The sequence below is a fragment of the Psilocybe cubensis genome, chromosome 3 (assembly GCF_017499595.1).
Source record: "Psilocybe cubensis strain MGC-MH-2018 chromosome 3, whole genome shotgun sequence".
NCBI lineage: Eukaryota > Fungi > Basidiomycota > Agaricomycetes > Agaricales > Agrocybaceae > Psilocybe > Psilocybe cubensis.
Window position 1 is genome coordinate 3,938,622 of NC_063001.1, and position 22,778 is coordinate 3,961,399.

The following is a 22,778-nucleotide window of genomic DNA, read 5'->3' on the forward strand; positions in this document are numbered from 1 at the left end:
ACTGATCCAAGGGAACATGTTTGACGCGGCGTAGTAGGTATTGTAAGACGCTAGCGGGATTGTAAAGAGGATTTCACAGACAGAAAGATAGATGAAGCGAAGATAGCGACTGGATGTGAGGCTGCCATGGCGGAAAAGTTCAGAAGATTTGGCAGAGAACCTCCGGAAATAAATGATATTGAGTATTGCGTATATGGCGGAGACAATCCCAATTATAATTGGAGGGATGAAAACGATGAGGAGGGCAGGCCAGGTGACATAAGTGCTTGGGCTGCAACCGAAATCTTCATAGATATTAAAGCGATGGCCTTGTACGATATAATCTGAATCAAGATCAGCATTCCGCAATTTAGTAAAACCAACTACACCCACGTAAAACCATCTCCAGAACTGGCAGGCCGATACCGATGAAGAGGTCGACAATAACATGTCGCCGCTTGTCACGCTCAGTAACGGACAGGGATTTCAAAGATGCGATGTGGTATAAACGACGGCAGATACAGAGACCCGCAGCCGGAATTCCAACGTTGAGTCCTATCATAAATTTGGTGGCTTCAAGGGTAGAATGATAATCAGTTATAACCTATTATAAGTATCATCCAGTGTGAAATAAAAATGCTTACAGACATCGCACCAAACCAGCGCTCGATTATCAAAATTGTGATTCCACATGACTGAGTTTATGAACTGATTCAGGCATCCCAGGCCCGCCCACGTCATGTAGAGACATGTCCCAGTATTCCATGCTGAAGAAAAAAAGAGTTCAAACAAAATTGTATACTGTTCACAGCATGAACTCACATTCAAATTGCCAAGGGAGAGAGAAAGCGCACAGAAAGAAGCCGATGAATGAGAACGCTGAATAGATTTCATTGGGGTAGGACATTTTGTGTGCAGGAGACTTCAAGCCAGCAATGGTAGATGGCTACACGGATAAACGCAAGGATATGTGCAGCAGAAGGCGGCAGGACATTGGTTCTATAAGAGATTGCCAGCAATCATCATTCTCTCGTCCTTATTCCTAGAAGAGAACTTGGTCACAGCACTAACCTTTTTGCGACAACTGCTTGACACTGGCTTGACATATCCTCGAAGTCATGGATGTAGTCCTCTATATGAGCATTATTCCTGATCGGCATTGAATTGCATATCAGAACCCTGACTACAGTCGGACATGATTTTGTACGCCGTGTGACGGTTGCGCTTTAAACGACTTTATCGCACTTTTCGTCACTTTCCATCTTAGGACATGACAAGGCAATGTTGGTGCTGAGAAAATCAGGACATGTATAGGGACAGAGAAAGTTGGTTCGCGGTTGAAGGTTGAGTATTTGAGTACTTGATTACTGAGTACTTGGGTTTTGACGTTAAAGAAAACTTGAGCTTGAAAATGTACCCTCGTCACTTTTGCCCTATTTGGCATACTTTGGCGAAGACACTTAAAGAAAACAACCGTTGTGCCGCATCCGTGCGGCGGTACACAAAGCAGACACAGTATCACAGTTCGTGTGCTGGGCTTCGTACGATACACTGGAGAATGGAAGGAGACACTATGTGCACATGCTGGGTTACTAGGAAGGGTTTCGTAGTGGAGGTGAGTTTCTCACTGAAACTCCCCTGTTCCTATACTCACACCTGCCATTGCGTAGTGAAATGCACGTTATTCATACCGCTGTGCCGAGTGCGGAACCACTTCCAGGTCGTTGGGCGGATTTGTTTCGGATATGATATTCTTCGACTCTCATACTTGATTTCGGCTTCCCATGATGCCATTGTTTTTGCCATAGAAGGACAATCTGCTTAGCAAAGACGATGCGAACAGTACGGAAGTGTCATGTTTCGACAGGATCGTAACAGTGGTCTATCTGCATCTACTTATGCGTTGTTTGTGCCAAACTGCGGGATATAAAGTCGCTATCATGGGGCATGGCTCTGCCTAAACGTCCATGGAGGTCACGTTCACCTACATTCGCAGTAGGATAGTCACATACGACTCTACAGATGCATTCAAAGTTGGATGCACCGCATCACTTGGAATTTTAATTCTGTTGACTTTTTGGTGGAATAACTCATATGCTTGCCGAAACCGAATGCCTCCCGGACCACCCAGACAGTTTAAACCAGTCCGAGGAAGATCGTCTGCCAGTCTTCCTCTTTGGAAGCGATTTGCACTCCTGCAAAAAGAATATGGTTGGTCGATTTATGGCACTCGTGGAGAATTGTTAAATAATGTTTTGCAGGCTCTGTTGTCTCTTTATTTCAAGGAAATACACCAGTCATTGGTTCGTATGTATGTCAGTGCAATCATATAACAGTACCTGACGAGCCTCTAGTTCTTGGTACAATCAAAGCAGCTACGGATTTGCTAGAAAAGAAAGGAGGAATATACTCCAGTAGGCCGCGAAGTATTATGGTGTGCGTGCTGAATTATTTGAACTTTATTTCAAGCAGCTGACTGCCTGACCTCGTTCGCAGTGGGGAGCTACTATCAGACGGTATGCGAGGTGTCATGATGCCGTATGGAACTAGATGGAGAAACTGGAGATCAGTCAGTTGGTTGTGTAATTACTAGGTATATTGAAAATTTACAGATTGATTGTAGGTTATGCATGCAGGGATGAGCGTGGAGGCATCGAATGCCTACAAGTCGTTTCAGTCAATGGAATCTAAAATACTGATCCACGATCTTTTGCTGGCATCGAATTCAAGACAATATTCTGCATTTCTTCGTAGGTTTGTGTCTTCTGTAAGTGTCGTCGCTAAGTCCACCGTTGATGTGTATAACTATAGATTCGCGATTTCCGTAGTGTTGCGTGTCAGCTATGGTCGGCGCATCCAGTCCCTAAATGACCCTATCGTGGTGGCCAATACAAAAATCGAGGAATGCAAGTAGAATATTCCTATGACCTCGACTTAAATCTAATTTCCTAATTTCAGGCATTGTTAGGTATCGTCTATATATCCTCATGAAGCAACGTCTTAACGTTCCTTTCTCTGTAGACTAGGGTATGTCCTCGTTAATGGGTTAATCATTGAAATGATACAGTTATCCTAATTTCCAGAACGCCCGGAAAATATATCGTCGAATCTGTTAGTGCCTCTTTCAACTATATTTTGCTCGCCGAAATTAAGGTGTTCTTCAGTGGCCAATCCTGTTGAAACTTCCGGTACGTATGTATACCATTGACGAGCTATTTCGCATGGACTAAAATTATGTCGCCGTCAGCGTTTTCTTCAATGGTTCCGCCGTGAGCCCGAGGAGCAGCTAGCTCATGATACGGAGCTATATCTTTCTTTTGCCAATGAGGTCCGAAGGCAGATGAGCCTTGGTATTGCCTTACCATCAACTGGTACTAGGGCCTTGGAGAAACAAGAAGACTTCGGATTGAACGACGTGGAAACAGCATTTGCATTATCATCCCCTTTCAGTGCTGGCGTAGGTACAGTGAGTCCAGCATACAGCTTAGGAGTCATTCGCAAGGACGAGCTGACCTTCTGGATAGACACTCTCCACACTGGATGTTTTCTTTTGTCAGTTATGACGCGCCTTTTGTGCCCTTAAAAACCGATTTACCCTCTCTATTTAGTGGCAATGCTTCATTACCCAGATACTATGAAAAAAGCGCAATCAGAAATCGACATAGTCGTGGGGCGTAGTCGTTTACCTGAATTTGACGATGTCGAATCCTTGCCATACATTCGGGCACTTATTTTGGAGACGATGAGGTAGGCAATGCCTAAATTTTTATGCGTTATGTGCTTAGTACTCTGCGAAGGTGGAGACCCATTGTTCCCGTGTGTGTGCCGCATAGTGTAATTTCTGATGACACCTATGAAGGAATGCATATACCTCGAGGATCGTCTGTCTATCCAAACATATCGTAGGTCGATCAGCGTTTCTCCCAACAGTTCTATACTGATTCCTTTCTCAGGTACATGAGCAAAAATGAGGAGGTTAGTCCTTGAGCGTATGATTGAACTGCGCCAAATGACGTTTCGTTTACAGATGTTCCCGTCTGCAGATGACTTCAAACCAGAACGCTACTTGAAATCGGCAAATTTACCTACACCACATACTACCTTCTTTTTTGGGTTTGGTAGACGTATCTGTCCCGGGATTCATATTGCAAACAATTCACTGTACATCGTGATTTCAAGGTAACTAACCAAGATTTACGCATGCTGAGCTCATCATAACCATGATAACGTAGGATTCTTTGGGCATTCAATATCGTCCCCAACCTTGATGAGCACGGGAAAGCCGTTATTCCTTCGAAAGACGATTTTACTACCGGCCTATCGATCCGACCAAAGCCATTCACATACCACCTTGAAACCAGAAATGGAAAAGACACTGTTACTCTTATTGAAGAAGAATGGAAGACTGCGGAGCAAGAAGCCACTGCGTATCCTCAATGACACTGGTACTCCTTTGCCTTCGATCGAAGTCAGAGCTTTCGAACTGACGTCTACATGATTAGACCGATAAATATACTGATCCAGTTGCTTTCAATATGCCTGGATAACACATAGTATGGACAAAATTCGAGAAGAGGTTTATGTTTTCATGCTTGGCACGTTTCGGCGCTTAAACATGCATATCATCTGCTTATGGAAACTACAACTTCAAGAGCATTATTGCTTTGTTACGTTACAATAGGCGCTATACATAAAAATGTAAACTCTTGTACATACAACAAAGTCAGGTACTGAGAAAATGACTTGGTTAGGTTAAGGAACTAGAAGACCCCCCTCCTATCTTACCCAAGTCCAGTAATTCCATTCTTTTCTTCGTCTTTAGCAGCAATTGAATCACTTTCAAAGTATTTCGCCTCCCCGGTAGAATGATGTCCACTAGTCGATAAAGATATCGATGTGTCGTTGGAAGGGATACCAGGGACGTTATGACGATTGCGAGCCGACTGAAACAAGATCGGGGTCAGGTTCCCCTGACGAATCACCTTTGACGTAAGTGCGTTCGCCCTTCCCGTGATGACCTTTATGCAAAGGAGATAACCCTCCCGTGATTGGGCTGTGAATCCGAAGAAACCAAAAAATACAAAGGCGCACAGGACAACAACCCATCGATTGATCTCTATCACACGCAATGTAGTCGGATTGCTGCGCCAGATGACAGAGGGTACCGTGTATACATTGGAGAACCCCCACTTTGTGTCTGCCCAGCTAACCCAGGGGCGAATGTGGCGGACATCATTAGAAAGATTGTAAGCAGATAAAGGGACGGTGAAAATAATGTCAACGCTCGAAAGGCATATGAAGTGGAAATACCGGGTGGTGGTAAGGTTTTTATATCCGGCAAAGTCATTGATCTGGTTTCGAAGTTTACGGAATTGGATGATGTTCAACACGGCATAGATGGATGAAATCAGGCCAATGATTACTGGAGGAAGAGATACGATAACGAAAGACGGCCATGAAAGATAGGTGCTGGTAACACATCCGACGTCCTCGAGTATGTCAAAACGGTGACCTTGCACGATGTAATCTATGAGGTATAAGTATTGAAAAGGTACTCCGTACATGTAATGAGTTGACATACGCAAGACCATCTCTACAACCGGAAGTCCTAGACCAATTAAAAGATCGACGATGACATGGCGCCTTTTGGCGGCTCGTGTCACTGTTATGGACTGCAGTGTCGATATGTGGTACAGCCGTCGAGCAATACAAAGGGCGGCAGCAGGCATCGCGACATTCAGACCAATCATAAACTTTGTAGCTGTCATATGAAAAGATTTCAGCAACTACTATGAGTGATAATGTCCACTTCAACATACAGATATCACACCAAATTGGCGCCCGGTTAACATAGTTATGGTTCCACACAATCGAATTAATGAATTGATTGAGGCAGCCCAGGGCAGCCCAGACCATGAACACACAAGTACCGCTGTTCCAGGCTGCAAGAGAATTCATTATATGACTGAAGTTCATTAAAATTTCTTTCATTGAGCGCTTACCTTCTAATTGCAACGGAAACGTAACCATACACATCAGGAAGCCAATAAAGGTGAAAGTTGAAAAAAGGGCATTGGGATACGCCATCTTTAGCTGAACAACCAACGCAGTTGGCAGAGTAGGCTTTCATATACCTTTTTTTCCACCGTTTTCTATCGTTTTGCATTTTCTGCGAGGGACCTGGAATCATTCTCAGACTCAGGAACACCTAGTCGCGGAAGTAAATGTGCCTGGCTACATATCGTATTCAACCATCAGCCGTTGCCAAGCAGGTTGCATTTGTGTTAGCTGATGCGAAATTGAATGCAATGTTGCTCGTTTTACTATGAGCGTCATTCATTAAACTCTTCCGCCTTGAACTGCCTTGAATCACTATCGCCAATTGTTAGATCAAGGGATACAGGATTGACAGTCGGCGGTTTCAATCAAACTTCCGACCTGGAGGCCATTTTCATAAACTGATGATTATGCATGCATATAAAACAACGATAAAGAGAATAAACAGAAATCTATAACCCACACCCACAACTCGGATCATCCTTCCTGCGCTGGGGGTATCTGCTTCGAGATTACCTTAGTAGTGGTGAACCTAAAAACATCACCATTTGTCAGCCATCAAAATCAAAAAAATGAAAACACAACTAACCTCCTCCCTCTCCCGTCCCCTCATGTAAGGTGGCTCAGTGTTCTTGTAGTAGATATCTGTCCAGAGGTCCTTGATGAGAGGTTCAGGGCTGGCCTTGGCCTCCTCGACGGCGGCGTCGACCTCAGCCTTGGCCTCCTTGTCAAGCTGCTTGAGCTCCTGCTCGTTCGCAACACCCCACTCCTCGATGTATTTCTGGAGGCCGCGGATGGGGTCCTGGGTAGAACGCATACGCTGGACTTCCTCACGGGTACGGTAGGTGGTTCCTGGGTCGGACATGCTGTGGAGTTGGGTCAGAAAGCAGTTTACACGAGGTAATTTGGTAAACGCACGAGTGTCCTCCATAGCGGTATGTCACGAATTCAAGGAGAAGAGGGCCATTCTGGTCGTCGACAGTCCACTTCCTAGCATACTCAACGGCATGCTTGGTGGCGAGAATATCCATTCCGTTAACCTATCACAACAGATGAACAAATGAACATCAATACAATGAACGCATACGGGAGAAGCAAGAACCACGGAACGGCAAACCTACCTGGAGACCAGGGATTTTGTCACCGCGCTTGAAGTACTCGGTGTTGGAGGACGAGCGGGCGGCAGAGGTACCCATACCGTACTTGTTGTTTTCACATACAAAGACAGTGGGCAGGTTCCACAGTTTGGCCTATAGAGACGCAATGCATTAAGGAAACAGGAATACATGCGCAATTAATGAACGCACCATGTTGTAGGCTTCAAACACCTGTCCCTGGTTGCTGGCCCCATCACCATACAGAGCGAAAGTGCAGGTCTTCTCGCCCATGTACTTCTGGGCGAAGCTGACACCAGCACCAATGGGTACTTGAGCACCGACAATACCATTGCCGCCAAAGAATGAAGGGGTAAAGATGTGCATCGAACCACCCTTTCCGTGCGACATGCCGGCCTGGCGGCCAAGGAGTTCGCCAATAACACCCTTGATTGTTCCTCCGCGGAGAACGGCGAAGGGGTGGCAGCGGTAGGCGGTGATGACACGGTCATCTTTGGTGATTCCGTGTTCAAGGCCAACGGAAACGGCTTCCTGTATCGATTAAACCAGAAAACCGAGCAAGGCGGTTGAGTAAGCCAGCATCCGATTCTACCCAGCATGACTGACGAACCTGTCCGATTGCCAGATGGCAGAAACCGCGGATAAGTTTGGCCTTGTACAGGGCGTCGGCAGCCATCTCCATGCGTCTCATAGTCTGCATCTCCTTGTACATGGTGAGCAGCTCCTCGCCAGTGACCTGAACCTCGAGGTCAGGCTTGTCGCACAGATACGACTGGAATGAGTCTTCATGAAGCTTGACTGTAATGGGCTGAGAGGGGTCGGAGGGCTTGTCTCGAAGCTGGGTCAGGTCCGCAGTGGTTTGAACGCTGCGAACTTGAACACGCAGACCAGCAGGCTAGAGTATGGACATTGACGTAGTAAGCATATATCTTTCTCGTATGTTGCTGTTCCCTCCAAACAACATCTTTGCTAACAGCAGTACTTACGAGTCTGGGAGCAAGTCGAACCCTGGCTAACGAAGCCATTTTGAGGAAGAGCAAAAGGGAGGAAGAAGGGAGGAAGAAAGAGAAAGAGGCGACGTGGTTTGTTTTTCTCTAACGCGCTGGGGTTGTAAACCCAAAATTTATTACTTAACAAATCAAAGTGGGGCTACATATCCTCGTGGGAATATTCAACTTGGTCCTCTACTCCGTTCATTACTCGGCGAAGGCAAAGCAAAATTTCGTTCAATACTGTTCAATAAATACTGGCAATTGAGTGATATAGTGCGTTTCATGGCATCTAAATTGTCCTTACAAAAATGAAAATGATGTTCAAACGTAGGCCAAACGCAATGGCTGATACAAAAGTATACTATTTAATGTTTCAATCCCAATAGCCCAGGGAAGACCCATCCAGCCGAGACGTATCCGGAAGCCAAAAACAAGCCTAAGGAGAAACAACGGGTTAGTATCACATTTTTGTCATCTACGCGGTGTCCGGCACGGTGCGCCGCCACCAAACTCACCTCCCAAAGCAACTTCGCCTAGGTAGTAGATGATGGTACCGCGCTTAGTGAAACGAACAAATTAGTCAAGACATCTTCAAAGGTAGTGCCACCACACACCTTTTTCGGGTCTCCAGTGAGGTATCCACGTGCATAAGAGACTCGCGACACGCACCAAAAAGCGCAGGCAATCGCGGATGGGATGGGAAAGCGAAGCCCGCTTATTATTGTCCTGAAGAATTAAAATATTGAACTCTACCGAGCTCTATCACTTCTCGAGAGGACAAGTAACGTACGTGACATATGCAATGTGCACATATTCAATCGCGTTATGGTGGGCACCTGAATCCATGTATTCGCGTTAAGTAAGGTCACCCTTCATAAGCAGCAGCTTACGTTGTGCACAATTGAAGAGAAGAGCCTCTCTTGACTCCTCCATTTCCTTTTTCTCGGCATACACTGTGGATTGTTGGTGAATCTGTATGTGCAGTAAACCCAAACATCACTCACTTTGAGGATACTCAATCTTTGCGAGTTTTCGGTACCTCCCTACAGTTGAGGCGAGGCCCTGTAGCAGCACTGCAGTCAGGAAGAGTGAGGCGCCAACATATTTGAAGCTACAGCATAAGAGGGTCAGAAGATATTGAGAGGATTCATTGTATCACGGACTCACTCTTCAGGAATCGTCACGGTGACAGACATTGAACTTTGAGGACAGAGGCGATTTTAAGCGGCTACGGGAAGTAAATGGATTCAGAGCCAGGTAAGATTGGGGAGAACAGAAGCCGAGGCGAACAGGTGTTAAGCGGGAGCAAGGTGGTGGTTAATTCAGCCAAACAACAAAGAGGGTGCCACCTTTATATAACCATGGAATGCAGGCAACTAAACCATACTGAGAATATCATTGGCTTGCGATTCTTCGCGGCTGGCAGCGTGGATAAGGACGGTGATGGACATGCGTGCGTGTTTACCGTTTTGTCATGATACCAACTCTCGGATCACTGAGCAGTGTCAATATCTTCGGAATTTACTCAGTCGCATGGTAGGGGTTGCCGAAGTTATATACTTAGTTTGGATCTCCGTCCAAATCAACTCATAACAATTGGCTCGGCATCTGGACGTTTCTGATCCGTACGGTCTTGCCGTCGCAAATCGTCGGGCTACGGGGATTAGTCCTTCGGCCACATCTCAATCGGACTCGGGGATGGGGATGGTTGTCAGTATTTAAATAGACGCTCGCAGTGGTCTCTCAGGGCGCATCTGGCGAACACCTTCGGAAGAAGAGAAAATTAAACCATCTCATTGGTATCTTGGTATCAAACTACGTCTGGTGTTTCGGTCATAGTGTCCTTTTCTGCCCCAAAATTTGCCTCTGACACAACACCATCGGAGCTCTCGGAAGCAGGAGGCATATTAATCGTCGACTGGAACGAATGATGTCCAATAACATTTTCAAGTTCCCTTTTTTCAGTGTCCCCCGTGTCGCTGCGTGGCCGGCCCTTCTCCGCATCTGACTCGTCCCTCGATGTCGGGACTTCCGTCCCTGCTGAGCCAGGGGTGTCTGGAGTCAAAGGTGGCTCATCTATCATCATAGTCTGGCCTTCGTCGTTTGTTGCGACTCCTTGCCAGTGGTGGGGTACTGAGGTAACCGCAGCAAAAGTCTGTCCCGTCTCAGCGTTGTATGGTCGAGTGACAATCATGCAAAAACATATTCCCTATTTTCTTGGTTAGAAGGAATCTGGGCAAGATAAAGGGACGCACTATGATAGGACACGTCTAGATTAAAGCACAAATAAACTCAACACCTCGACATTTCACATTAAGGCGTGAGCATCACTTACGGCCGCAACGCTCATGTAAAGAGCGTTAGATTCCACAATAGAGAATATCAGGGATAGGCAAACAAGCAAACTGTAATACAAGGGAGTATCAGAAAATGATTAGGACCGCACGATGAATGACTTACCAATACAGAGCAGCGCTCTGAACCAGAATTTCGATGTACCTCTGGCAAACGGAGAAGAAGTTTGAAAAAGAGAAAACGTAATATTCTCAATTCTGTATGTACCTGCAACTTTGTTTGAGAGGTGACCTTAGCACCTCTTACACTGCGTTGAGCCAGCCAGACACGAAGTGAAATAAAGACTAAGATCAAAAGAATGAGCTGAACGGTTCCAATGATCGCAGTTCACTTACATGTACAGTATATGTTGCACCTATGAGGAGAGTTAGACAAGCTTTAATTCAAGCTAACATACAATAAAACATACGCGAAGGTTAGAGCGAATGCGGCTACAATCCACCGACGCGACCTGTCGAAAATGGAATCGATTGAAGTTGTAAACAAATGAGCCGCAACGGAGGCGGTGGCTAGACTAGTGTCAGAAGCACTCTGTCGTACTCCAGTACCTCAAAGTGAACGTACCGAGCAGCGAAACACAGATACATGCGGCTGGAATTGCTATAATATAGTTCCGTTGCCACACGATGAACAGACGATAAATCTTCAAGGTAAATTTAGCGTTAAGCGCCACAAAACGAACTGACTAGCTCACAAGAAAGGCGTCTGCAACAACGGGAACCATGATATAGAATGCGTTGTATGCGACACTCCAATTTGGACTTAGAGACAGGTACCCTCTTTGATCCATTGGTGTATCGGTGTTTGAGATGTTCGAGAGTGCTATAAAAGATGAAATAACAAGCACTAGGAAATGCTGCGAAGGTGAGAGTAAAATCGTGAGCTTTCAGCGAGGATTGTGAATCATGAAAGACTCACTCCGGTCGCCCCTATGAACAAAGTCATTCCCACTGCAAATATAGGAGATATAAACATATTCTCTCCGCACTCCCTCGAGCGCTTTCGTATGTTTTCGATATACGAATAAAAGTGAACCCAATAAATCCCTGAAATTGCGTAAGACTAGTCAAGCGCCAAAAAAAAAGGCCTAACATACCAGTTAACACAGATTCAATGAAAAACCCCGAGAAACGGGCGATATTGTAGGGAGGCTGGTTTGTCAAAGCGGTGTTCATGATTTTGCAAGCTTGATGGTCTTGGATATACTCTTGTGCTAGTACCGAACTTCAGCTAGCGGTCGCCGTAGTGCAAGATACAAGCGAATCTGTAGAACACCTCCAATCGCACTTTGGTGCAGGTTTCAATGATATGCAGGATGTTTGGCGAAGTACCCACCTATTCCAAGCCAGATATAATGCTCGAGGACCATAATTGGAAATTACCACTTGCGACTTTCAAATGAAACCTGCTATGTGAGACAGCGGAAGACAAAGGCGTTGTAAATCATTCCCCATACCCACCTTTACAGGTTGAATCTATTCAATCTCTTCGAGTCATAGTTTAACAGACAGTATGAGGGGTTTATTAAATAAATCAATTCACAGAATGTGGGACCTTTGCACCTACAGTGTCCACTGGTAAGGATGTCAAACGCCAGTCGATGTAAATCGTACAACGCATCGATTATATGCACACGTGTTTCCGCTATCATATGCATAAGGAAACAAGGAATGTTTCTGCTAAATAATGGTCCGGGTGCAAGGCTATTGACACAGAAAAGTACGTATCCTCCCCCCGTAGAATAAAATAATAGTCAGCTACCACTGATGTCCGAGTCGGAATGATGATCCACCGTCGAGACCTGCTCAACTAGGCAGGTCACGGTGTTAGCTTCAGGCTGATAGGCCGCAGGCAATGGGGTGCCAGATCTTCCCAGAACAATCTTGCCAATTACAGGGCATTTGCTCAAAAAGGTTTGCAGCGGAGGCCGTTGAACGGTTGGCTGCGGTACTACCGTCGCGGAACTCTGAATAATAGAAGGAGGAGGAGATTGCGGAGGAGGAGGTGGTGGAGGTGGAGGAGGAGGAGGAGGGGGGATAGGGTGCGCCTGTGTGTGGAGAGGAACATTGTTCGTTTGTGGCCAGCTGCCATTTTGAACGGCCCGGTTGTCGCTGTCGTTGTTTACGCGGGTTACGATCATGCAAAAACATATCCCCTAATTTGATAGTCTGTTAGGTTCAGAATTTGGCTTTTGAACAACTGGCTTACAACGATAGCGCTCGTCTAAAGGTGTAAAAAACTCGTCAATATAAGGTATCAGTGGTGGAACGGAAATATACCTACCGCACCGACACTGAAGTATAAAGCATTAGACTCCAGGATCGAAAACACCAAAGATAATGAGACGAGCAAACTGGGTTTGTCAGTTTGTTTCTCTCAGATGCGACTCACGAAGTAAAACCTCACCAATAAAGCGCAGCACTTTGAATCAAGATGTTGACCGATTTCTATGGAAGTCAGCATGCCATGAGACAATCCAGGATGATATGATGAGACACTACCTGAAGCCTTGAAGGTGTAACTTGACCAGCATGCTGGGTCGCCATTCCAATGCGAAATCCAATTAGAACTGTGAAAGCATATAGATTTGTGAATTTCAAGCAAAATAAAAAAGGCGTACATGTGCAATAAACGTTGCAGCTACAGCGGAGTGGGTATATTCAGAGGAAGCAGTTTTCATCGAACAAAATGGAACTTACGCAAACGTCAAAGAGAAACAGGCCAGAAGCAAGTTTTGTGTTGTAGAAAAAATAGAGTCGACAGAAGCAATGAAGACCTTCGCTGTTATAGCTGCAGTAACTGAGCAACATAGCAAAAAACTTTTCAGACTATTTGCTTCTCCAAAGTAATGTAGTGCGGAACACTCACCTATCAGAGCGACGCAGAATGACGCAGGGAGTATGCATATCCACCAATTACGAGACCATACGATAAAAAGCCGGTATATCTTCCAAGAATCAGGCAAGATACTTATTTCAGAGTGATGGAGAAGAGACCAACCAGGAACGAATCTGCAACCACAGGAACTGCAATATAGAAAGAGTTGTACGCCAAATTCCAGTTTGTACTCAGGGATAAGTACCCCCTTTCGTCGAATGGAGTGTCGGTGGTGGCGCAATTGATGAAAGCTATGAAGGAAGACATAGTAAGAACGAGGTATTCCTGTAAATATCAATACACCTATGCTTATAACAACCATGGCGATCATAGCTTACCCCGGTATCCAACAAGAACAGGATACAACCGACTACAAACATGGGTGTCTTCCACAATGATTCCTGACGCAGTTTCGAACGCTTTCTGGCACCCTCGACGTAGTAGAAAAAGTTAACCCAATAAATACCTTGAGTCATTCCATCAGCCAAAGCCACGAACAAATCAGATTGACGAACCATTGAGTAAAGTTTGAATGAAGAACCCAGCGAAGCGCGCGATATTGTGCGGCGGCTTATTTTTCCATGCCGACATGGCGGAATCGAGGAGTAGAAATGGTCCGGGTACTGTTCAGAGAAAAGTGGGTAAAGTTGTTCGCTGCCTGGAGTTCGTTGAGTGGTACCTTGCTGGTGTTTCACAGAGGGAAAGCCTTACTGGTGTTTCACAGAGTGAAAGAGGGGCTCGAAATATGGTCGATGAAGACACAGTCTGAACGATGAAAATACTCATTCGGCAGCGGGATGTGGCGCATTCAAAGACCTAATTAATCCATACATTGTGAGACACTCAGCATTTGAACAATACCCAACCGCACCTGATCTTTCCTGATTTATACCGGTCCGCTGATACTAGGCGCAAGCCACGAATAATGGAACGTAGTGGACTTCAAAAATGTATAATGAAGAAAAATATAGCAAGTATATTTCTCAGAAAAACTAGGATACAATTAGCACTGAGCAGCGAGTATTTTAATTATTGTGTCAACTAAGGATATGCGGGCGTGGAGCTCACCAAATACGTCTATCTGCTGTGTATGGACTACACTCGATCATTAGTAGTGGAAGGCTAATTATTAAAAATCCTGATGTGCATTCTACTGACTCTCGGAATGTATGAAGTGGTCGTGTTGACAGATACTTAGGAGAATTTGATGCATACATACCAACGAAATGAGCTGGGAGCAAGAAAGATCAGATGGATAACTGCGGACGGACTTGTGGCTTCAATGCTTTCTCTTCTATAATCGACACCACCAAAAAACCGTTAAAAATGAGCGCTGGTCAGCAGAAGCAGATTTCACGGACTAGAGGTTCCCCGTTGTCTTTATGTGGTATCGAAGACGTGAAGAAACATCCATCCTGCTTCGATTTGTGGCAAGGCACGAAATGTGCGGAATAAACCACCGATATGATGTCTTTGGAGCTCCACTGTGCAGACTCAGTACATCAATCACGCATATAAAACAACCAACCTTGCAAGTCGGCTACATCCAAATAGAATAATATAATAAAATTTGAAGAGAAACGACCGACCGTCTCACATTACACACTTCCAACGAGCAAGAAAAAAGATACACGAACCTAATTACGGCGACTTGAAAGCATAAAGGGGAAAAAAGGAAAGAAGAACAGCGACCGGCATACATACCGATGAGCGTCGAAAGTGTGTATTGCACTGGCTTGTCTGCAAGTATTTGTCACGATAACTCCCAAAGGCAAAGTAACGTTAAGCATAAAGACAAGCAAAGGGTTTTGGATGACAGGACGGACTGATAGGCCTTCGAATGGACCGTGGAAGGCAAGAAACAGCAACGACTGTCATCAGAAGTGGGGCGAGATCAACGAACGTAGTTGAGGTTAAAACTAGACAGACAGACCTCAGCGCAATTACAAGAAATCTTCTGCTCTGGCACGTTTCTTCCCACGTGACTCATCGGCCTGAGGAGATGGATTTTCAGCTAATTTTGCGCAGAAATACTTTGGATGAATAGCTCGATGTTCGTCCTAGAATTGAATGTGTGAGTATGACGCTATGAAAAGGCGTTGAACTACGACATACAGGTGAGAAGTTGGCATCCTTGAATTTGAGGTCCGTTGGCTTTTTGAATTCGGGGTTGGTCTGCAGTATTGCACCATTGGGCAAGGACAGTACTGGTTGGCGTGTTCTTTCTTCTACACGAGGAGGTTCCGATGCTGTTTGAGGTGTTTGTGATGATGAAGGTGGCAATGGTGTACCTTGGGGTGGAACACCTGCGGTGGACGCATTCTGTGATATTTGCGCCGGAACAAACTGGGGAGGAGGAAGAGGAGAAAAACTTGGAGCACCCGGAAGGGCCGGGGGTGCACCTGGAATTCCGGGAGGTGGAATAAATGGTGGCTGTCCGGGGAATGGGGGCCTAGCAAGACCTGGGGGGAAAGGAGGTGCAGCAGGAGGGAAACCAGGAGGCACAGGGAACCCAGGAGGAGGACTACGTAACAGTATCAGTGATATGTTGGCCATGTTGACATTCTAAACTTACCCGGGGGGAAAGCCTGGCATAAAGGGCGGGAAAGGCGGGGGAGCTCCAAAGCCAGGAGGTGGTGACGGACCGCCAGGAAAGAAACCAGGTGGAGGAACAGGGGGGCTTCCTGCCAAAGGAGGTGGAATCGGAGGGGTGGCATATGTTTGAGGTGCACCATATACAGCAGGACCAGAGCTTGTTTCCACCGGGGTCGTTGTTTCCTGGGTACTCAGCCCCATCAGTGCCTTGTGCTCTGCAAGTTGACGGCGTAGTTCTTCTTCAGAAAGAGGGCGATTTTCGACCTTGGCTCTTTTTGGAGGTGGTTGGGAAATCGAACCCGCAGACAGCCCAAGTTCGATCTCTTTGCGGCGCTTGTAATCAGCGACATCTGGTGCAGGTATTCCCTCCATCCCAAAAATCTCGACGTCATATCCATCTCGACCAGGTAGTGCATTTTCAATACGCGGAAGGCTACGCGAATGTCAGATTTGGTCGACAATGACAAACTATAGAACTTGATAAGAGATACTCACTTCTCAGGCTCAAGTTTGTGAACTTGTTGGATGTGCACTGCCAATCCTCCCGCTGTATTTAGCCTCCTTGGACACATGTTACACTTGAAGTGCTTGGCTTTCTGGTGCTGCATCAAAACTTGTTTGAAAACGTTAGAAGCATCGAGAAGTAGCTTCAAAATCACAAACTCACCTTTTTCATCTTCAAATTCACGCTCGCAGTACCAACACCATGGCCGGATGATCTGATATACTGTCAGTAGAAGCTAAGATATTTTATAGCATTTGCAAACCTGTTTATTCTTCTTTTTTGCCATTGAATAAAGTCGATGAGGTCGTGATGAGAGTTTCGGACAAGATGCGAGACGACACGAGTGTGGGAAATGCTTCGGCTGACTTCGTATATCGGCAAGAGCCGTAAAAGAAATGCTGACAAAGCCAAAGTAATTCCCAACAAGAAGTTTTAGTCGAATAGTTACGCCAAATCAGTATCACTGCTGGATACATCAAATTAGCCTCACTGCTGGCACCCATTCATATATGTCAAATAAAAACGGATTAGATACACGTTATGTGTTTGATTGAGTGCCTTTTATTGACATTTTTTAGAGAAATATACTTCGGAAGTGCATTCCGAACCATATTTCTTGAGAAAAAGTCAACAAAAACAACATGTTAATATACAAAACGTGTATCTGATTCGTTTTTGTTTGGCATATACCAATGGCCTCCAACAGTGCCTATTAGTATACATCAAATTAACACCAATTAAATACACGTTACGTGTTTGCATGATTGTGTGCTTTTTATTGATATTTTTCAGAGAAATACGCTTCGGAAGTGCATTCCGGACCATATTTCTCTGAAAAATGACAACAAAACCTTGATTTCCATATAAAAAACGTGTTTCTAATTCATTTATAATTGGCATATACGAATGGGTTCCAGCAGTGTATGATATTTGCCGTTCAAACACGGCCACCGAATCTGATTTGCCAGCGTAGTCTAGCGTAGTCTTCCAGATACCAGAAATTTTTATGTGCAAATTAACCCACTCACTCCTCAGTTGAACCATTATTAGCATCTCTACTGGAGAATAAAAAATGCAAAAGAGAGTTTTTACCAACACTCAATTTCGTCAAAAGTGTTTGCAATTTTCACGACATGATAGAATTATTTGGCTTGAGTTATCATGGCGAGTTATCCTTCTTGTTTTTTCCATGGGCTTGTGACGTATGTCGGAACAAATGATTTTGCCGATCCAGTGCAGAGTCATCGCTGCGGAGTTGATCTATTTCTGAAAGTGACTCCTACGCTGCGCTTGCGAGTCTGATATAAATATGCAATAGGTGCATTTTGGAGCTTCATCATTGCCATGAACCCAGATGAAAAAAAGCCTGCCGACCTGAATGAGTATTCCAATGTCAGGATTGATGAATTTCAGCTGGGAGTCTGGAGATTCAAGATCGCCACAGAAACGGGGTTCAATCCGCAGAAGTACTGGGAGGATGTAAAGGTCTCTCTTCCCTTGTTCTTTCGTCTGGCTGTGGATGTTTTCACAATATCCCCTCGGCTTTTTACAATTTACATTGTCTGTCAAATCTGGCAAGGAATCGAAGACACGATACTTCTTCAACTCTCCAACAACCTCCTAAAAACAGTGAGTTCATGTTGTTCACCGTCGTGGCTATTCTGATTTCCGTAGGTCGAGGCCGGACTTGTGGCAGGGAAGCCTGATTCACGGGCTATTGCATCTGCAATGTTAACCCGTGTACTCTGCACGGTATTTGTGTCTTATATCCAGTGGTATGGGTAAGTTTTCAAAACTTTCTTATCTTCAATTCCGTGTTCTTATTGATTGTAGGGCAAAGACGTTGGAAATATTGGAAAATCAGGTTACGAGACATTATGAGCTGATTCTGATGCAATGTGCGTATCTTCTTATCCAATACCCATCTAAAATTCACTGAATTTGTTTCTCTCCAGCCAACCTCAGACTCGATTTGCCAACTTCGCAAGGTAGGACGAAGCAAAAGGAAAATAACATCTCTAACAACCCGTCACCCAGCTCCCGGAAATAAGCAAGAAGCAACTGCGTCACAGGCATGGGACTGTTTACAGAACATCATCAATTTCGCAACAATGATGCTCAAGTCGTTCAGTCAGCTATTGCTGATCTTCCATATTTCACGTTCTAATGGGGGGCCTTTTTTCGCTATTTTGTGTGCCAGCGAGCCAATATCCTCGGTTCTTTTCTCTCGATCTGCGTGGAATCAAGGTATGTTCTATCAAATCCTCGTTCATGATCCCTTACCCTTGGTTATAATCAGTTTGTTTCGGATTCATTAATAACACCTACTATCAACGTATGATTTCTCTAAAGAAGATGGTCAACGATAAATATAGACAGGATATTATCAGTGGCGGGTTGGGACAGTGGATCAGCAAAGGTGAGCACTGACGCATCTGCCATAAAACACATTGCTTATGGAAATAGAGTTTAAATTAGCTCATACACAGGTTGGGAATTTGTCAGAAACCCACCCATTTATTCAATTCAGCAGGGTTACTACTACTCCATTTAACTCTCTGTGGCATAGGTTTCTCGGAGACCTTCCAATGGTATATCTGTTAGCTATCTTTCTTGTTTCCTTTTGCTAATGCCTTTCTCAATTCTCTCAGCTATACTGTGCTTCCGAGGTTATGTTGAGACCAACGAGGTTATCCCTATCGTCGATCGCTATTTTGCAACAGTCCTCCAGCACTGTGCGAAACTCCATATCGTTCGCGTTGCACAGCGGATCACGCTTCCAAAAAAACTTGACCCTAATTAAGACTATATACAACGCAACTATTGTCAAAAATACCATGAAAGTAGGGAGCGTATCATACCCACACATTCCTGAAAATCCGATTGCGAATGTCAACCCATCGAAGGGCATGTCCTTCCAGCTAAAGTTTGTTTCTTGCGTTTATTCCGACATTTTCTGTTACTTATCTACGTTTCAGAAACGTCACATTTTCGTACAGCGGTGCACAAAAGGAAACCCCCGCACTGAAAGATATTAATTTGACCATTAAGCCAGGTTCACTTGTTGTGATAGTTGGAGCCAACGGCAGCGGAAAGTCCACTCTAATCAGAATCTTATCCCGGCTGTACGACCCATCGTCAGGCGAAGTACTTATTGATGGCCTTCCGTCCTCCGATTATAAGATTGATGATCTCCATCAAGCGACAGCACTTTTGAGTCAGGACAGCACACTATACCCCTTATCTCTAGCGGAAAATATTGGCCTCGGCTGTGAAGAATATGTCCACGACATGGACATGATCACTGAAGCAGCAAAGCAAGGCGGCGCACTGCAATTCACGGAAAAGTTCAAGGAAGGGATGCAGACAATGTTGGATCCATGCATTCAGAGTGTCCAGAGGGGTCTCTACGGGAACCACAACCATCCCTTATACAAAGAGATGCAGACTATGAAGAAGCAAATAGATATTTCTGGGGGAGAGAAACAGAGAGTCGTTGCGTGAGTGCTCATATATCTTGCACTTGACAATTGATATTAAAGCAAGTTCTTTACAGGTCACGTTCATTTATGCGATTTAAATCTGGAAAGGTCAGCTTTGTAGCTGTGGACGAGCCAAGCTCTGCATTAGACGCCGAAGGAGAGCTTGATCTCTTCAAAAATCTACTTGCGGTGCGAGATGGGAAGACGATGGTTTTTGTCACCCATCGATTCGGACATCTTACAAAACACGCAAATCTCATTCTGTTCGTTATTCATTTATGTCTTTTTCCATATTTTTACTCACGCAGAACTGCTGCAGATGCATGAAAGATGGATCTGTCGTCGAATCAGGAACACATGAAGATCTCATGAAACTTGACGGAGAGTATGCGAAGTTGTACAATATTCAAGCAAATGCTTTTTCAGATAAATGGGAAATTTGACTTTCCGTTTCGCTGTTAGTTTTTCCTTGCCATGCCTCGAATTACAAAGATGTGGCTAGTAAGTCTGCTATGTATATATTCATTTTTCGAACTCCTTATAAATTGGTTTAGCACTGTATATCTAGGCTACTTTATTTCTTTTAATCATGCCAAATCATATCTGGAACTATCTAGATGTACTCATCGACGAACTTGTCTTTTAAGATGAGAACGCAAAATGACCCCTTACAGCCCCCCCACGAAAACCGAGGTTTTTCGCATCCCTATGCGGCTATCATTTGCCATTTTTTCTTGCTAAGAAATTCACTGGGCCGCACGCAGCAAGAGGTGCATTGCACTACACAGCCTGCACCGCCCGCTTTTGCGCTCAGCAGTTCAACAAACACGGGCCACATGCAATCGGTGTCAGTAAATCCGTCTCCATTTTTTCTCAGTCTTTTCTCCGATAAGATAGGCGTCTTGAACATGGAGTCAAGGGCAGTGCTTCGCTTTTCTTCTATAGTCATCTTCAAGAAAAATAGATGTTCTTCTCCCTAGTAAGGTCACCCAACCTTTGCGGAAATAGTGATCGTTCTCTCAACAAAGAAATGGAAAAGATCGAGAAGGTCGTTGACATATCAGGAGGGGAAAGGCAAAGGGTCGTTGCGTATGTATAAAGTGAAATAAAACATTAGTCCAACCAGATGCCTTTTGCGGATCTCGTTCGTTTATGCGGTTTAAGTCCGGAAAGATGAACTTCGTAGCAGTCGATGACCCAAGTTCTGCTCTCAACGGCGAAGGAGAGCTTCAACTCTTTGAGAATCTTTTAGCGGTTCGCGAAGGCAAGACCATGGTGTTCGTAACACATCGATTTGGCCATTTGACGAGGCATGTAGATCTAATCATGTAAGAAGCATTGAGAATTCCGCCGGCATCGTGACTAACTGTCATCGATAGATGTATGAAAGATGGATCGGTTGTTGAAGCAGGGACTCACACAGAACTGATGCATAAGAAAGGTGATTATGCACAACTTTACATGATTCAGGCCCGTGCCTTTTGAGGGTCCATCGTCATAGTTTGGTGGAATAGTTATAAACGGCCGAATCTGAGGATGGTAGGGCAGGGAAGGCAGAACCAACTTGCGTAGTCTCCATAATGTGTTTATAAATTAGAAGTAGACCACACTTTGCGTTGAAAGTCTAGTATGATAGGGATAAAATCGAACAAACCAAAGTCAGGCCAATACACAGACGAAAACTGTAGCTGGGTATCTTCACAGCACTAATAAGATTGTCAACGTAGGAATGCTGCGAAACCACAGATAGTTACCTGCCAAAGCAAATAATCACTCAAACGTTTGACCCCACTTGTTCTAATCAATATGTCTAGTGGAGGACTGTCGCCCAAGGATGTCATCATTTGGCGATCGATGTCTTGTTCTGTGATGATTCTGGAAAGATCCAATGATTATTACTAGCAGCAGCAGCGAACCAAAAGGACGGCATACATCTCTTTGGAACCAGCCAAAATCGAATCGCGAACACAAGATTCCACCGCCGTTGTCATTTCGTCGCGGGACGTGTAAGGCATGCAGAGATTGAATATAGCTCTTGAAAGGCTTTAGAGTTTGTTCAAAGCAGAAGTAATCTAAGCATCTAAAAACACACCGTTTATTGTGTCTCGTCATGTCCTCTGCCTTTCGGGCTGCCTGTTGCACTGACTCCGGCAGGAGTTTAGTATTTCCAATCACATTAAGCCGCACGCCATATTGATCCAGTAGTTCACTGACAATTTGAAAGGGTGAGCTCCATAGAAGAAAAGACGTGGAAATGGCTTACCCGTGACTGCAAAGTTCCAATAACTTTGCTTCCGCAAGAGTCATCAACGCGCTGACTTCCTCTTCCGACCGCTTGAAATTTTCGATGGAGAATGCGTACGCCGACACACATTTGATGTTTAATCGCATACATACTTCTAACATCTGCATTGTATGCTTTAACCCCTTTATATGCCAGAGCACAGGTCATGAGACTCACCCTTCGCAAAGTCACAAACCCATCACTATGACCTTCTGGGACTGCCTTTCTATTCTTCCGAGCATACCGTCGATTCCCATCCATAACGAAGGCGACATGTCGAGGAATTGGACCAGCCGCAAGGATTTTGAGGAGGACATTACGCGCTTTAGTCGCGATCCACGACCAGCCACGTTGCAGCACCATGATAAGCGAAGTAGAAGAAGAAATCGTGGGAATTTATAGCCTCATCCTCAAATTGCGCGTTTCGACTTTGAGCTCGCATATCATATTAAAACTTAGTTGTCCTATTATGCATGCTATTTATCTTCTCTTTTTGAAAGATAAACTATTAATCATATTTGACATGCTCAGTTTTGA

At 44.9% G+C, this 22,778-nt stretch overlaps 9 protein-coding genes across 9 annotated transcripts; 2 read left to right on the forward strand and 7 right to left on the reverse strand.

The window, feature by feature from the left end:
- Positions 1 to 2,090: 2,090 nt before the first annotated feature.
- On the forward strand, positions 2,091 to 4,419 carry JR316_0004070 (Cytochrome P450 monooxygenase 58; the record flags this gene model as incomplete). The annotated part of the gene is made up of 15 exons (XM_047889839.1): positions 2,091 to 2,190; positions 2,241 to 2,282; positions 2,334 to 2,415; positions 2,476 to 2,548; positions 2,603 to 2,733; positions 2,791 to 2,889; positions 3,063 to 3,090; positions 3,144 to 3,167; positions 3,227 to 3,445; positions 3,504 to 3,531; positions 3,588 to 3,726; positions 3,777 to 3,881; positions 3,933 to 3,954; positions 4,007 to 4,158; positions 4,212 to 4,419. The coding sequence occupies 15 exons, from the start codon at positions 2,091 to 2,093 to the stop codon at positions 4,417 to 4,419; spliced, it is 1,452 nt and encodes a 483-aa protein (XP_047752213.1).
- A 341-nt stretch (positions 4,420 to 4,760) lies between these two features.
- Positions 4,761 to 6,066, reverse strand: JR316_0004071 (Pheromone B alpha 3 receptor; the record flags this gene model as incomplete). Its single annotated transcript, XM_047889840.1, has 4 exons — positions 4,761 to 5,506; positions 5,561 to 5,740; positions 5,799 to 5,921; positions 5,982 to 6,066. The coding sequence occupies 4 exons, from the start codon at positions 6,064 to 6,066 to the stop codon at positions 4,761 to 4,763; spliced, it is 1,134 nt and encodes a 377-aa protein (XP_047752214.1).
- Positions 6,067 to 6,553: 487 nt separating this feature from the next.
- Positions 6,554 to 8,176, reverse strand: JR316_0004072 (Pyruvate dehydrogenase E1 component subunit alpha, mitochondrial; the record flags this gene model as incomplete). The annotated part of the gene is made up of 7 exons (XM_047889841.1): positions 6,554 to 6,568; positions 6,626 to 6,902; positions 6,955 to 7,076; positions 7,158 to 7,286; positions 7,344 to 7,682; positions 7,762 to 8,046; positions 8,138 to 8,176. 7 exons carry the CDS (start codon positions 8,174 to 8,176, stop codon positions 6,554 to 6,556), a joined length of 1,206 nt encoding a protein of 401 aa, XP_047752215.1.
- Positions 8,177 to 8,676: 500 nt separating this feature from the next.
- On the reverse strand, positions 8,677 to 9,339 carry JR316_0004073 (Microsomal glutathione S-transferase 3; the record flags this gene model as incomplete). Its single annotated transcript, XM_047889842.1, has 5 exons — positions 8,677 to 8,869; positions 8,934 to 8,979; positions 9,034 to 9,096; positions 9,148 to 9,254; positions 9,311 to 9,339. 5 exons carry the CDS (start codon positions 9,337 to 9,339, stop codon positions 8,677 to 8,679), a joined length of 438 nt encoding a protein of 145 aa, XP_047752216.1.
- Positions 9,340 to 9,953: 614 nt separating this feature from the next.
- Positions 9,954 to 11,673, reverse strand: JR316_0004074 (uncharacterized protein; the record flags this gene model as incomplete). The annotated part of the gene is made up of 10 exons (XM_047889843.1): positions 9,954 to 10,352; positions 10,479 to 10,548; positions 10,604 to 10,644; positions 10,706 to 10,782; positions 10,834 to 10,853; positions 10,908 to 11,007; positions 11,063 to 11,141; positions 11,193 to 11,354; positions 11,417 to 11,544; positions 11,595 to 11,673. 10 exons carry the CDS (start codon positions 11,671 to 11,673, stop codon positions 9,954 to 9,956), a joined length of 1,155 nt encoding a protein of 384 aa, XP_047752217.1.
- A 578-nt stretch (positions 11,674 to 12,251) lies between these two features.
- JR316_0004075 (uncharacterized protein) lies at positions 12,252 to 13,966 on the reverse strand (the record flags this gene model as incomplete). Its single annotated transcript, XM_047889844.1, has 11 exons — positions 12,252 to 12,653; positions 12,707 to 12,721; positions 12,782 to 12,851; positions 12,905 to 12,945; positions 13,000 to 13,067; positions 13,119 to 13,138; positions 13,198 to 13,297; positions 13,367 to 13,445; positions 13,499 to 13,660; positions 13,714 to 13,841; positions 13,891 to 13,966. The coding sequence occupies 11 exons, from the start codon at positions 13,964 to 13,966 to the stop codon at positions 12,252 to 12,254; spliced, it is 1,161 nt and encodes a 386-aa protein (XP_047752218.1).
- Positions 13,967 to 15,318: 1,352 nt separating this feature from the next.
- On the reverse strand, positions 15,319 to 16,761 carry JR316_0004076 (BUB3-interacting and GLEBS motif-containing protein ZNF207; the record flags this gene model as incomplete). The annotated part of the gene is made up of 6 exons (XM_047889845.1): positions 15,319 to 15,435; positions 15,491 to 15,899; positions 15,951 to 16,403; positions 16,466 to 16,583; positions 16,638 to 16,689; positions 16,738 to 16,761. 6 exons carry the CDS (start codon positions 16,759 to 16,761, stop codon positions 15,319 to 15,321), a joined length of 1,173 nt encoding a protein of 390 aa, XP_047752219.1.
- A 1,058-nt stretch (positions 16,762 to 17,819) lies between these two features.
- Positions 17,820 to 20,400, forward strand: JR316_0004077 (ATP-dependent lipid A-core flippase; the record flags this gene model as incomplete). Its single annotated transcript, XM_047889846.1, has 11 exons — positions 17,820 to 18,104; positions 18,150 to 18,256; positions 18,309 to 18,373; positions 18,431 to 18,463; positions 18,513 to 18,722; positions 18,775 to 18,894; positions 18,942 to 19,066; positions 19,127 to 19,401; positions 19,454 to 19,975; positions 20,032 to 20,220; positions 20,277 to 20,400. 11 exons carry the CDS (start codon positions 17,820 to 17,822, stop codon positions 20,398 to 20,400), a joined length of 2,055 nt encoding a protein of 684 aa, XP_047752220.1.
- Positions 20,401 to 21,543: 1,143 nt separating this feature from the next.
- Positions 21,544 to 22,604, reverse strand: JR316_0004078 (Dehydrodolichyl diphosphate synthase complex subunit SPAC4D7.04c; the record flags this gene model as incomplete). The annotated part of the gene is made up of 6 exons (XM_047889847.1): positions 21,544 to 21,663; positions 21,712 to 21,832; positions 21,890 to 21,991; positions 22,050 to 22,166; positions 22,221 to 22,363; positions 22,419 to 22,604. 6 exons carry the CDS (start codon positions 22,602 to 22,604, stop codon positions 21,544 to 21,546), a joined length of 789 nt encoding a protein of 262 aa, XP_047752221.1.
- Between the last annotated feature and the right edge of the window lie 174 nt (positions 22,605 to 22,778).